This window comes from Melanostigma gelatinosum, assembly GCF_949748355.1.
Source record: "Melanostigma gelatinosum genome assembly, chromosome: 11".
Taxonomy (NCBI): domain Eukaryota; kingdom Metazoa; phylum Chordata; class Actinopteri; order Perciformes; family Zoarcidae; genus Melanostigma; species Melanostigma gelatinosum.
Window position 1 is genome coordinate 9,085,005 of NC_136644.1, and position 14,584 is coordinate 9,099,588.

Below are 14,584 nucleotides of genomic sequence, written 5' to 3' on the forward strand. Positions count from 1 at the left end.
ATCCCAGGTCGCACTTTTCCCACTCATCCGTATTTCCAAGCACAGCTGGGGGCAGGACAGCTGTCTCTGTATAATCTACTGAAAGCCTACTCACTGCTGGACCCAGAGGTACCATTTCATTCTTCTTTTGGGTGTCTCTCTCTCTTTTGATGGACTAAATGGAACTGTCAACTGTCTTTATTTGGCTTAAGCCCTTTTTCCCCTTCCTTGTCTGTGTGGACGTCAAGTTTGTTTTCGTTGCAATTGCAGGTGGGCTACTGCCAGGGCTTGTCCTTCATTGCGGGAGTGCTGCTGTTACACATGGAGGAGGAGGACGCCTTCTACATGCTCAAATTTCTCATGTATGACGTGGGGCTCCGCAAACAGTACAGGCCTGACATGATTATCCTGCAGGTGAAATGGACACACACACACACACGCACACAGAGCCTCATTGTCCCACATACCGTATATAGGACACTTACAGAGTCTGTCAGTGTCTCCTACACACCTTAATCTCTAGAGAGAACTGCAGGTCCTTTTATTTGTCTATTATCAATCAGTCTATTCATCTCACATTTTACTGTGTGTGTGTGTGTGTGTGTGTGTGTATGTATGTATGTATGGAATTTAATCTCAACAGGTTACTTAGTTTAGTTTTGTGTGAAACGGCTCAGTGAACTCTCACAAATAAGTCTAACTTAGCTATGTTCCGTACACAAATGTAACGTTCGTGTTAGTGTCACAAAACACACAGTCGTCTTACCTTCAGCAAGAGATGTCGATTGCGTGACTTTTGGGGGTCTCAATTTCCAACGTTTTATGCCAGACTCCAACTTTCTCGACTTGCAAAATGATCTTTGAAATTGAGACATAATTGTAATTCATGGCACAATTCAAACGTGATCAAAAAAATGATCTGTTGACTACCGTACATATTTTTTCCAAAATAAGGTCCTATGGTGATCTACCTAAAGCCTTTCGATAGATTCCCATGGTGTAGGTTTTATATCACCCTTTGAAAGAACGGCTATTGTGATAACGAGCTGTTTCTTTTCTGAAAAGAGACGTTTGCTGTGTAGTCTTCACATCCTTAAACCACGCCTAGTTACATTTTTGAGCCTGAGAATAGGCTCCAAATCTAAAACCACGCACAAAATAATAAAAGCACAACCTGCGCATGATGTACACCCAACCGCACCAATCAAAAAAACAATCTTTGGTCTGTTGTTCCCGTCAGATTCAGATGTACCAGCTGTCGCGGCTGCTCCACGACTACCACAGGGATCTCTACAGCCACCTGGAGCAGCAGGAGATTGGACCCAGCCTGTACGCCACACCCTGGTTCCTCACCGCCTTCTCCTCGCACTTCCCCCTCGGCTTCGTGGCCAGAGTCTTCGGTAAGCTGCCCTTGTGTGTGTGTGTGTGTGTATATACTGTATATTGATTCTTTGGAATGATATCCAAAAAAGGTGTGATGCACGTAAACACAGACACATTTGAGATAAAGTCTTTGTTTGTCAGGTACAGGCAGTTTGTTTTCCTCAAAAGTGACCGTATATCACCTGTGTTAATACCACCACACCCACAGCGCTTTCCTAAATATCTGTCTTTCACGTATACACACTCGCCCTCATTCCTTTCTCACTGTTGGTTTCACGCCTAATTTGTTACACTGTGCTCAGTCAGTGAACCAGACTCTCTGGCTCCTCGCGCTCATCTGAGCATAGCGCTGTGTGGGTGTGTGTGTGTGGGTGTGTGTGTGTGCGTGCGTTACAGCGAGAGGGCATCATCATAGCGCTGTGAAGTCTTTGATATCATGCAGCATGTGGGGCTCCTCAACTCCGCTCCCATTCCTTAATCTGTTGTTTGATCTCATGCAATCCTGCCAAACCCTTACCCCGCCCTGATGCATTCAAGGCACGCACACAAATTCACACACCTACTCGGCCTATACCTTTTTTAATTGACGTCAAAGCATCTAGCATTGAAAACAACCCTTTAAGTCGCCAATCAACACGGTAAGCTGTGCTGTGAGTGTCTGTCATTATGTACCGTCCTGTTGCGTAATTGAATCAAAGGAAGCCGTCAATCACTTTTTCCTCTTTCGTCCTCTGTAACCTTTTGACTCCTCTTTGTCCTCTTGTCAGATATGTTGTTCCTGCAGGGGTCAGAGGTCATCTTCAAGGTAGCCTTGAGCCTGCTGGGGAGCCACAAGCCTCTGATCCTGCAGCACGACAGCCTGGAGTCCATAGTGGACTTCATCAAGACCACACTGCCCAACCTGGGCCTGGTGCAGATGGAGAAAACCATCAACCAGGTCAGAGTACCAAACAGTCGGTAACGTGTAACCTCCCCTTTAATCACAGGACTGCCTGACTGGTATACTGTGCAAAGTTGTGATGGTCCCAAACTTTTTTTATTATCATTGTTATTATCAGGATCTTTTATATTTATTGTTATTGTTACCAAATCCCATGAAAATACCAAAAGCAATAATCTGTTAGTCCATCTCAATACTTTCCCTTTCATGTCTGTACTCGGACCCAAATCCATTTGCTTCCATTGAAAGCTAAATGTGCTGTTGTCGTTGTTATCCCATGAAGGCCCGTCCCTCCTCCTACACGTGCTTCAGCTTTCCCTTCGTCAAGACCTTACATGCTACCTCATGCCGACATCGCTACTTCAGCTGATGCTCCTGATTTATCTATTAAATACATAATATTCATTATTTAAAGGGAAACCGAGCAAATGTATTTTTCGGCAAGAGTATATCATAAAAGTAGCTCTCCATATTACCCTCTAACCTTCAGGAAGCTTTCAGTCTCATGACGTTATCACCAGACTTTACCTCGACATCACACACAGCAGCGATTTCCACTTCCTTTCAACTTTTGGGAGGTAGAATGAATTTTCACAGGTTAGTGGATCAGCGGCTTGTCTGATTTCGTGCTCAAGAAGCTGGTAAACCCCTCAGGTCACTAAACCTGATCATAAGATCATATTTTTACAACTCGTGGCGGCGAAAACAGAAACAAAGTTGCTTCATGAAAAACAAAAAAAGAAATGGTGTTCCACTTGAGTGGCAACATTTGTCAATGTGATCCACGCCCTCTCCTTACATCAGCGGTGAGGGCAGCCGATGGGTGGAGTGCCACTGAAGGGATTCAACCTTCATGCGTCAGTGTTTGCAGTGAAGAAAAAGTAGTGTGTGTCAATAAGCAAAAAATCTCCCAACTAACATGACAAAATACGTTCCCGGGCAGCAGGTCAAACGGATGCGACTTCTGTAACTCTGCTGGCATAACGCCGTGCGTGCGCATTTTTACTTCAACACACAAACTAGTCTAACTGTTGTCGATGAATTTAGTTGGAATTTTCTTCCGATTTAAAACAAATCAATATTTTAAGTTTTTGTCAACATTCACAAATTATTCTGAGGCACTTCCACCGTTTCACCCTCATCCTAGCAACATATTTCACACGCGACACACCAACTGAATACACAGAATGTACTGAAACACCAACATACTGGAAGAAACAACCATCATAGCAAGACATCACTTATTTCTTCTGTAATTAATTAGAAAAAACCTGATTAATATGATTTTACAAAAGTTAGTTGATTTGCTGATTGTGTAAAACCGACTCAGCACATGAGGAAATGTGTGTCTGCTGCATCTGTTCCTGGCTCCTTCAAAGCAGCCCTAACCCCCGGATACGAAGCATTTTATCTGTTTAATTTGATATTTTTAAAGCGGCACAGGCTGCAGCTGGAGGCAGGAGGGGAACGAAATGAAGCGATGAAGGTCGGGGTCGTGGTACCGGCAAGAACTTCAATCTACTTTCACTTCTGTGTCTACGGTAAAATCAGTCGTCAGAGGAGCTGACAAGAGTTTAAGATGAGTCAGGCATGTTGATGAGAGATGTTCTCAAGGTACTCTATAGTTAAGAAAGTATGCAGCTACCAATGGATTTGGATTTGCCAAAAAGGCCGTTGAGTCTTGCTCTAGCCTGCCGGTACTCTTTCTCCCCCCCAGTGCCACTTATCCAGGTTGTCTAACATGTTAACTGGGGTGTGACTCACAGTTTTTACCACAAAAATAACACACAGGGAGTGTACTCGCAGGATGTTTGGAGCCGCGTATGCAAAACAGCCTCCCTTGTTTGTTTTCTGTTATGAAACTGTAATTTGTGACACCAAATGAAACACAAGCTTCATAACTTCCTCTCAGTCTTGTCACAATGAGTTTTCTGAGATGTGAGTGCGCGGTGACTCAGCGACAGGTCAGCCAAACTTATTTGGAAGAGAAAATGAATATGTAGATTGTATCTTAAATTTAAGCTGCTTCATGAGGGTCGCCAAAAGGTCGTTTTTTTAAATATTCTGTTAATTAAGTAATCTAACTACATGTTAGTGTTTGGGAGCACAGTCATTTTCTTCCAATAGATGCATGTTCATGATTCTATAGGAAAGAGTTCATGAGCCGCTGGGGTTCACTGTAGATTCAGATGAGCCCAGATGTTCTCTTGGCTCGCATACGCTTATGAAACAAAATGTTTTTGTGTTTCTGAATGCTCATTCTAGAAGGATACATGTCGGAGAGCGTTTACAAATCTTCAAAATCCTGTGTTCATCAGGTGTGTCAGATGGACATGTCCAAGCAGCTCCAGGCCTACGAGGTGGAGTACCACGTCCTGCAGGACGAGCTGCTGGACACGCCCCCGACCCTCACCCAACAGCAGCGAGCCGCGCAGCTGGAGAGGACCAATCAGAACCTCCGGCAGCAGAACCTCGACCTGCTCGAGGAGCTGCAGGTAAACGCAGACGCACACAAATAGAACCGAGTTATCTCCTCCTTTACCTCCATGTCATCCATCACTCGCCCCAGGTGTCGCACGCTCGCGTCTGCAGCCTGGAGAGCCGAGTGGAGGCCCTGGCCCAGTCGGAGGGCCAGCTGAGGGAGCAGGTTTCCGCGCTGGAGGGGGAGAAGGAGCAGCTAGCGAGCACCGTCGCACGCCTCCGGGACCTCCTCACCGACCTCGGCATACACGCCGCCCCCGACGGACGTGCGCTCCTGCCGCCCCCTGGAAGAAGCGCAAAGACGGAAGACAGCGAGGGGCTCGCTATCAGGACTGCAGACTCCCTTCTCCACCCTTCGGTTCTCCCAGAAGGCTCATAACCGCACCCCAATAACTTCCCAAATGGTTAAGTTCGAGCGGAGGAGGAGACGGTCGTGAGAGACGTTAAAATGACTCCCTACCTCGACCTTTGTCCTCTCCCCTCCTCCAGAATGTTAATAAGAACTGTAAACTGGACCTAAATCAAAGAAAAATAAAGGATGGCACCCTTGAGTGTTTTATCCCAAAGTGCCCACTTCCCGCTCTCCAACAAATACAAATGAACGTGTGATTCGAACAACAACCCCCAAAGGTAGCACTGTCCCACTGGGCTTCTACTGTTTGCTCCTGTACTCGTATGTCTGTCCGCGTCTCTGAACGTCTGCCTCGTGTGTCTGATGCAACAAGGCTAACACAGCCAAAGAATGTTATTGTTATTATTGTTATTATAAAACAAGCTTGAACAAGATTCAGAGCCTGAAACGACACGTTTCTGATCGCGACTACACGTAAGTAAAACAAAGATGTTCCCAAAGAAAACGTAGTGTGGCAACAAAGTGAGATGAAGGGGACGGGTGAAGAAATAAACTTCATGACAGTGTTTTTTTTCTTCTGTTATATAAGTTGAATAGACATAAGCTAAAGTATATCAAATCTTGGACAGTGGTGCTCATATTCAGAGGTCAAAGGTGAACCGTTTTTTGATTTATCCTCCGTATTTATGTTCTTCCTCGGTTGCGTATCCTGATCCAGTACGTTTTCAGCTTTAGTCACGGTTGCGCGCAGGAAAAGTAACACAACAGTCCATTTCACTTCCCATGTTTTTGCTCTTTGAACACACGTCGACCCGTCTGCGCCGAAAGAGAAACGGACGCCGTTTCAGAGGGGAAGTACAGACTTTTACACATCAATTGATTTCAATCGCTTCAAAACACACGTCTGTCTGAAGCTTCAAACGGGGAAACCTCCGCTGTTGAGGCGATCTGTCAGCTACGAGTCATTTACTGTATTCAACACACTGAATTCCTTCGACCCCGAGGGGCAGCCGGGTGTGTCCCTGTCTAAATGTGTGCGTTGTGCCATTCACTGACAAATCTGTTGATTTACACTGTAAAGATATTAAGCTTTTACTCCTGACTCTGACTTGCACATGTGTTATGTTTTTAATTGATTGATGCTGTTATTGTCATCCTGTACCTTAAAAATACATTTCATATCCTTTCAGCACTTGCGTGTTCTGTCAACCTGTGTGTGTGTGTGTGTGTGTGTGTGTGTGTGTGTGTGTGTGTGTGTGTGTGTGTGTGTGTGTGTGTGTGTGTGTGTGTGTGTGTGTGTGTGTGTGTGTGTGTGTGTGTGTGTGTGTGTGTGGATCGTACCAACTCGCGTCCAAACACGCCTGATTTGATTTGAGGTTTCAAGCGCCTGTGAAATATACCGTACACAGTATTTAAAGCACCGACATGCATTTGTGTTGAGGAACTCCTCCTCTACTCGAGGAACAAGTTGTTTGTTAGTGTGTTAAATGGGCTAGTTTTTCCAGGTAATGGTGACCTTTTGTTTAGTTATTTAGAAGACTGCGATTCCTCGAAGTCGGGCTCAACGTAACAGGATATGATTACACAGAGCTTGTTCTCTTCACATTCCTAAACGTGTTTGAGGACATGCGAGTACATCCAATTATCAAGCAGCTGGTCAGGGCGGAGCCGCCTATATGTCAGGGTGTTTCTGTGTGAGTGCATGATCATAATTAACAAAAATAGCCATGACGAAGAACATTACAGTACAGTTTTCTGTGCTTTGAAATATTAGTGACATTCACAAATAGAAAAAAATCCAAAAAGTTGCTTCGAGAGTTTATTTCTTAACCAAAACCTCCCTGTTGACTAATTCCCATCCTGCTGTGTCCGGATTCTATACTTTTCTTTATAGTTTTGCATTTTTACACTTGGTCTACAAGCAAAAAGCTTATTAATGCTTATTTTAACAATAGATTAAAGGACTGCATGTAATGTGTAACAAGATGCTCATGGCTGTTAAGAGCTGCAACTTTTTGTTCCCGCTTTCATTCGCTCTGTCAAACGCTGCAGTGGTTGTTTTTTTTTGTAAAAGCGTGACTGTGCACTACATGCTCCAGCACCAAACGGCAGACAGACACAGTTAGCAACCAGCTGGCGAACATAGTGGAGAATTTAGCGGCTAAAGAGCCAGATTATCCCCTCAAGAGTTGGTGGAGACCAAAAAGAAACTGAATATTAAACTTTGTACATTCACCAGTTGGCCAGAAACTTGATAATGTTGCTCCGTCACTGCAGTATTTGTAAATAACTTGCCAACATGTTCACCAGATCAACTTAAAAGTCTGGTTCCAAAAACCAAGATGGCGACGAGCAAAATGCATAGACTGCATATAAGAAGTCGTGACGTCACCCATCATTTTGACTGAGACTTTGAAGCCTTGAGTTTGGCATTTTGTCCGTCGCCATATTGGTATTCTGCAACCAGTGAACGGAAGAGACCATATTAGGACTGCGGAGGAGTGACACAGAGAGACGCCGTATACGTCTCTGGGTCAGTCAGTCAGCACATCTGTTTCAAAGACAAGCCAATGGTTTTTCGAGGAAATTGCACATATATTCCCTCTTTGTGCATTTCAACACCACTGTCTGTGAACGTGTCTCTTTGTTTTAGCACCGATCTCTCTTAGCCAGGGGTCACCAACCTTTTTGAACCCGAGAGCTACTTCAAGGGTACCGAGCAGTACGAAGGGCGACTTGTACTTGTTTGATACAAATTTCCTGAATAACAAAGTTGCACAGATCACCTTTTAATAATCATAATATATGTGAAGAGACTGATCACATGTCAATGTTAATTGTTATTAACAATGATTGTGTATATTGTTCAAAATCGCACCTGTTATATTTTTGTAAAAATTATCACTTTTTTAGGTAATCATGAATCATTAACTGTCATATCTTCACATCATGTCTCGTTTGTACTAACCACTTCCTTCGTAACATGTTTGAACAAATCATGAACTCTGTCCCATGTTTATACAAATGATCAGTTATGTAAGATAAAAAAAATCAACTCTTTCACATTTTTAAATGAATCCATTACATTAGTACTAATCACCACATTTTGGGAAATCTGGGTCAACTTTGCACTGCGCAATGAAGCCTGCATGCCGGCCTGTAGTCTGTAGTCACCAGCTTTTTTTTTTTTGGGTACCTTTTTCTCCACGAAGAAACTAGTAAGAAGTCTTTTCTATAGCCGAGGGGGGGGGGGGATCCAACCCTCCGAGGCACGCGAGCGTCTTTGGTCGCCTGCGTTCAAACCTCTAGTCTGGGCCTTTTCGATCGTACTGCGTTGCCTCGCCTCTACCCCCGCCACCTACGAGTTGCTGCCCCGCGGCCTGTTCCGAGGACTGACTGATCTGGCGACGTTGTGCGATCGCGGCGGGGGCAGCGCGTCCGGTGCCAACGGGAAGCGCCCGCCATTCAGAACCTGAAAACCTGCGGTGCGGCGCCTCTTCCTTTTAAAATCTACATGAACGCAAGCGTTTTTGATTAAAATAGAACAGAAACTACAATTTTTAGACGGAGCTGCTATTTTTAGAACATGCCTTGCGGGCGACTCGCATGGTCCCCGCGGGCGACCAGGTGCCCGCGGCACCGTGTTCGCTACCTCTGCTCTAAGCCCTCTCTAAAATGCCAAGTCTGTTCTGATTGGCTTGCGAGGGAAATATGGTGCCCCTTAACACCTTTGTGTAAACTCAGATGCAGGGCAGTTTATTCGAATGAATGATGCCTGCGTTTGACCAGTGGTCAATAGAGGGCCATGGGGCCTGGCCCCACCATGAGCCACACAAAAAAAAAATGTATACAAATTGTCAATATTTGTGTTTTTGAACTATGGAATGTACCCAGTAATGTGTGCAAAATATGATATCTGCACAAACTATATGCTTTTCCTGCTCGTCCTCTCCGCCTGTGTGCACGACACTCTGAGAACGCGCAGCTAGGGGGGCCAAATCGTTTTGGCCCAAAAGAGGCGGGTCTATGAAGCAGTTTAGCCAATTGCTGATTAAAGATATAAATGAGTGACATACAATTTAGCCAATCTGCGCCCTCAAATAGATTCAGAACGATTTGGCCCCCCTCGCTGCGCGTTCTCGTCAGGAGAAGTCTCTACAGGCGAGCGCGCCGGCGAGCGCGCCAGCGCGAGCACTCCTCCAAGACCCGTTTGAGAGGAGAACTTTGACGGAGATTCTGCAGCCAAAGAGCTGATATCAGATCAGCCTGACCTCACAATCAGACAGCAGGAAAGGGAAGCAGTACATGCAAAGCTTCTGTACTAGCTGTACACCAGACAGGTTTGGCTAGCTGGATGACGTCATGCTCATCATTTATTTAGCTTTTTAAAACAACGGGGACGGATCCAGCACGGACAGTTACGGGAGTGAGGGATGAGGAGGTAAGGAAACATGAGAACACCAGGGTAGGGAGTGAGGAATGAGGAGGTAAGGAAACATGAGAACACCAGGACACACATGGAGAACTCTGTCAAGCTACATATTAGACAAAGTGAACATCTTTTCTTCTACATAGTTGTCCTCAGTCTCATCTGCTTAACTTGGTCATGGAGGCATCAACATGTAATAGAGATGTTAAATTAACAGTGAAAACTCATCATAGCTTAATTTAACATCAGTATTCATAATTACACTTCATGTTTACTTCTCCTGATCTTTACCTCCTATAACAAGGTCCATAGGGGCATCTCAATAAATAAACATGTTATATTATATTATATAAGTGTTATTTACTGCTTTTTTTTCGTGTTGGAATAAATGTTAAATATTTAACTGCCAAGTAATAATGCGTGTTTGATCCTTCAATTTGTTTTGCATTAAATCATACTGGGATGTTTGCTGAAATTGATAGGATGGCCCTACCTAGAACATTTTCCACCAGCCGCCACTGCATTCGACAAAGGGAAGATGTGCTAAATCTGAATGGCTTGATGTATCACGTGTTTTCTGATCTAGGCAGTCCACAAATTAAAAAAGACTGGGTTGTCTTATTTGAGTTTTTGGGCTGGTAGTCACTCCAGATATCCAAACGTTTGTGCACAAGCACTGAAAAGGTTTCTCATATGTCCCATTTCATGTTTTGCAGGTGTGAGTTGTGCCTTCTTTTCCTCTAGGTAGCTACAGTGGGCAACGCATTGGGGGTTAAAAGGTTCCATTTAACAGCACACTCCCAAGTGTTGTTTAGCAAAAGTGCTGCTTTGCCCTGCCCTGCCCCGCCCCCGTGGGCAAGGCCAAGACTTTCTCCACAGGGATCAACAAAAGTATCACATTGTTAATATCCATAATTAGTGCTGTCAGCAAACTCTCACACCGATCACTCTGCTTTATAGACCGAGCTTAAGTCTTGATCCAAACAAAACACTCCGGCTGAATGGAGATTTCCGTGAAACGGCGGCGACAAAGGGAGTCGTGTTCTTGACGTAACGCCCAGGAGCCGGACACGCCCTGCTCCGCTAATGAGAACGCGCATGCCAGGCCACGGCCCTGCAGGTCACCACCATCCCCAGCCCGGCTGTGTGTGTGTGTGTGTCTGTGTTCGAGGCTCAGTTATTAGGCTGTGTTGTTACAGCAAACATTTAGTGTGTGTGCACCTGCTGTGTCAGAGCTTCTACCAGGTTGAAAAGGGCACCGGCGTGGTGCAACGGCTCCTCGCGTGACTGCGGTTGAAACTCTACATCTGTGGACAGATTTCCTTAAGTCTCCAGTTGAGTGAACCGAGAGGCAGCAGGATCCCCCGCCGTCTGAGAGTGCCGCCTACGCCGTGTGTAAACAGAGCGCATGTGTGCAGCGAGTGTGTCTACGTCAAAGTGTGTGTGTGTGTTTATGTGTCTCTCTCTCTGCCGGCCCGAGCAGACTGCCAGGGCTTGTGCCGCTGCCCAGAGTTTTGTTTTATTTGACTTGGCATCTGTTTACTGTTCCACACTCACCTCAGTGCCCTGCCCTGCACTGCCCTGCATCGAGCTCCACCACATGCCCCGGATCCTCCGACAACCTCGATCCAACACACTCCGAGTCAGCCTCAGAGAGGGAGAGTCAAGCTGAGGGTGTGATAATAACATTGATTGTACAGAAGTAGTTTGAGGGCAGTTGATGAGTGTGGAATCAGAGGTCATCGAGCTCTGTTCTCCTCATTCTAGTCTCTCTTTTTTTTTTTTACAGATTCTGTGTTCATACATAGACTTTGTAGGCAACGGGACAATATGTTGATGTCGCAAGTGTTCTGGTTTCAGTTTGTAGTCAGAGTTGTATTTGACGAATCAAGTTGTAGCAGGCTTTGGGTGAATGCAGGTAAACGGAGCAAAAGATGCAGAAGGCATCGCAATCCGGGAACGCACCGGATGTCGTCGACGACGATTTAGCTTTTGATTGGTTTAAAATCAGCTCGTAAACTGGCTACTTGTGAAACAATTCAGATGTACACATTGTCTCCCGACTCCTACTCCAGTCTCACATCTCAAATTGCTACACGAGCAGTGCACGGAAATAGAGGTCTTGGCCTTGATATGCGCTGGCTACACGGGAACCACAGAAATATACTTCAACTTCCTCTAATGCGTGCCGAAAAATCGTTCATCTGCTCAATGGGTTATGTATCCGCCTTTGCTGAATAAATTCTGACATTGAACATTTATCTCACATGACTGATCAACTGTTTCTGCTGTTGGCGTCTTCCCAGATATTCCAGCAACAGGCCAACGCTTGTCTTTGTCTCTGTACAGCATGAAACATGACAAACTAGCTGGCATGAAAGAACAATTCAAATGTTGCAATTGAAACCCGAAGACCTTTTTTCTCTCGTAGTTGAGTTCGATGGCCAAGGAGACTTGTTGTGTTTTCTACTCTGTTTACTGGCATCCATGTGTAACGCGTAACTAAACTAAACTGTAGTTTCTTTGCTACAAACCAATTGAAACATCCATAATTCACATTTATTTTCTGCGACATTTCAAAAGTTAACTTTAAATTCGTTTGGCGTTCGAATGGAAACACGGCTAATGACTAACATGCTGATTTGTCAGGTATAAAGGTCACTAGTTCACCTGAGTTTAGCGTGTTAGCATGCTAATATTTGCTTATTTGTGCGAAAAACAATTACAATTCATCCTGAGGGGGACATGAACGTGTGTGCCATATTTCTTGGCAATCCATCTAAAAGGTGTGACGTTCCTCTCAAAGCCACCAATGGCAACCTCACCGTGGTGCTAAAGGAGAAACTCACTTTGGGATCACCCAAGTTGGGAGGATTCATCCTCTGGGAACCATAAATGGCTCTACCAAATTGCATGGCAATCCATCGGAGAGCTGTTGAGATCTTTCAGTCTGGACCAAAGAGGCGGACAGACTTCCCCGGAGCTCCGCTGCTAGCAGGCTTTCTTCATCAAAGGCTCACCTACACGCCAATAAACTCCTACTTCCTTTTATGTTTTGTATGAAGGCATTCAGGTGGATGTAATCATTAATTATTCTTTGTTTTGAACAGCACATCAAGCGGTAAGATGAGAGTGCACTGGTCAGTATAAAAGGTCGGATGGTGTCAGTAACGGCTCATAAAGCACTGCTGCAGCTCTCAATCATGATAAGCAGCTACTTTACCTGAAGCACCCGGATCATTCAGATTAATGGAGGCCATAAAGACAGCTCCTGCTCGTCCCGGACCTGCTCCTCCTTCTGTTTTATTGTTTTGCACAAAGCACTACGAATTAAATAAGAAATGCGAATAAACAAGTTTTAAGTCTGGAATTAAAAGAATGGTTTGCCTGCAGTGCTGCTGTTAGCATTCTTCAGTCAGTGTTCCTGTGTAGTTTTTTTGGCTAAGTTGTTGGTTATGCCATTGATGAAAGTAGTTTCTGTCTGCAATGACACAGAGGGCCACATCGTGCCCGTTTCTGTGTCAAGAAGCCAAAGAAATCGACTACGAAAACAAAAACCTTCAAATTCAAACCATCAATTTATTGATGGGGAAATTTCACATCCATAAAGCCAGTTTCTCGCCTATCATTTGAATTCTTCAGGATTGAATTCATAAGTGGTCTATCGCAGTTATAAAAAAACAACGAACGTGTTCATGTACTTATGAATAAGTTACAGGATTTGTTTCTGATGAAAAGAGATGTATTGCCTTCTCTGTTAAGTTATTATTTATGCAATTTATGTTATTGTGCTTTTTCGCCGTTTTTTTGTGTAATTGTCATTAGATTTTCATTAGTTTCTTATAATTACACATGTTCTGACACAATGATGTATGTATAGAAATAATCAGTGGTGCACAGTAACGAAGTTCCTAGAAATACTTCGTTACTGTACTTAAGTCGTTTTTTTGGACATCTGTATTCCTTTTCAAAGATTCAGTTACATGGGTAGTTCTCGAACTCATAATCGCGTGACAGGTTTCTGTTACAGAATGTTGGGGGGTGCAGTCAGCTGTACAACAACAAGGCAAGGCAAGTTTATTTGTATAGCACATTTCAACAACAAGGTAATTCAAAGTGCTTCACATAAAACCATTAAAAGCATCAAAACACAAGGCAAAAGAAAAGGAGATTTCAAAAACAAGAACATTCGCTGCATTAAAACATTAAAAAACAGTGAAATTAAATGCAGTAGTAAAATGCAGAAATGCAGGAAATTGATTAATATATTAATTGAACGTGGTTCAATTAAAGGCAGCAGCAAACAGAAAGGTCTTCAATCTTGATTTAAATGAGCTGAGGGTCTCAGCAGACCTGCAGCTTTCTGGGACTTTGTTCCAGATATGTGGAGCAGAAAAAGTGAACGCTGCTTCTCCATGTTTAGTTCTGACTCTGGGAACAGAAACATCCGAGATTGCACTGACCTTTCCACATTCAAATCACAAATCAAAACTCACCTGTTCAAAACTGCTTTTAATGTGTGACTATTGTGTACTTTGTTTTTCGTGTATTGTTTTAATATATGATGATTTTAATGTAAAGTGTCTTTGAGTGTCATGAAAAGTGCTATATAAATAAAATGTATTATTATTATTATTATTATAGAAAGTAGACCGGTCCCAGACGACCTGAGGGGTCGGGATGGTTCATAAGGTAGCAGCAGATCAGAGATGTATTTTGGCCCTAAACCATTCAGTGCTTTGTAAACCAACAGCAGCATTTTAAAGTCAATTCTTTGTTGGACAGGAAGCCAGTGCAAAGACCTCAGAACTGGAGTGATGTGATCCACCCTCCTGGTCTTAGTGAGGAAACATCTTTTTCAAAGAAGAGCCAAAGGTTTTTTCGAGGAAATTGCACATATATTCCTTATTTGTGCATTTCAACACCACTGTCTGTAACGTGTTTGTGTGCGTGTGTGTTTGTGTGTTTCAACACACCACCCAGCCATTGCAGCTCCACATGTCTAAACTGCTAGTTAACA

At 44.0% G+C, this 14,584-nt stretch overlaps 2 protein-coding genes across 6 annotated transcripts in view; one reads left to right on the forward strand and one right to left on the reverse strand.

Annotated features, from left to right (window-relative positions):
- Positions 1-6,317, forward strand: part of tbc1d1 (TBC1 (tre-2/USP6, BUB2, cdc16) domain family, member 1) — a 44,776-nt gene extending 38,459 nt beyond the window's left edge. For all 5 annotated transcript variants that reach the window (XM_079278346.1, XM_079278345.1, XM_079278347.1 and 2 more), the window contains 6 exons: positions 8-108; positions 250-393; positions 1,220-1,379; positions 2,130-2,299; positions 4,621-4,797; positions 4,872-6,317. In XM_079278346.1, the coding sequence (XP_079134472.1) occupies positions 8-108; positions 250-393; positions 1,220-1,379; positions 2,130-2,299; positions 4,621-4,797; positions 4,872-5,162 (1,043 nt within the window). In that variant the 3' untranslated portion in view covers positions 5,163-6,317. The remainder of the gene's footprint in view (positions 1-7; positions 109-249; positions 394-1,219; positions 1,380-2,129; positions 2,300-4,620; positions 4,798-4,871) is intronic.
- Positions 1-14,584, reverse strand: part of rpl9 (ribosomal protein L9) — a 337,328-nt gene that overhangs the window by 176,501 nt on the left and 146,243 nt on the right. The gene's annotated exons all lie outside the window — the stretch shown is intronic.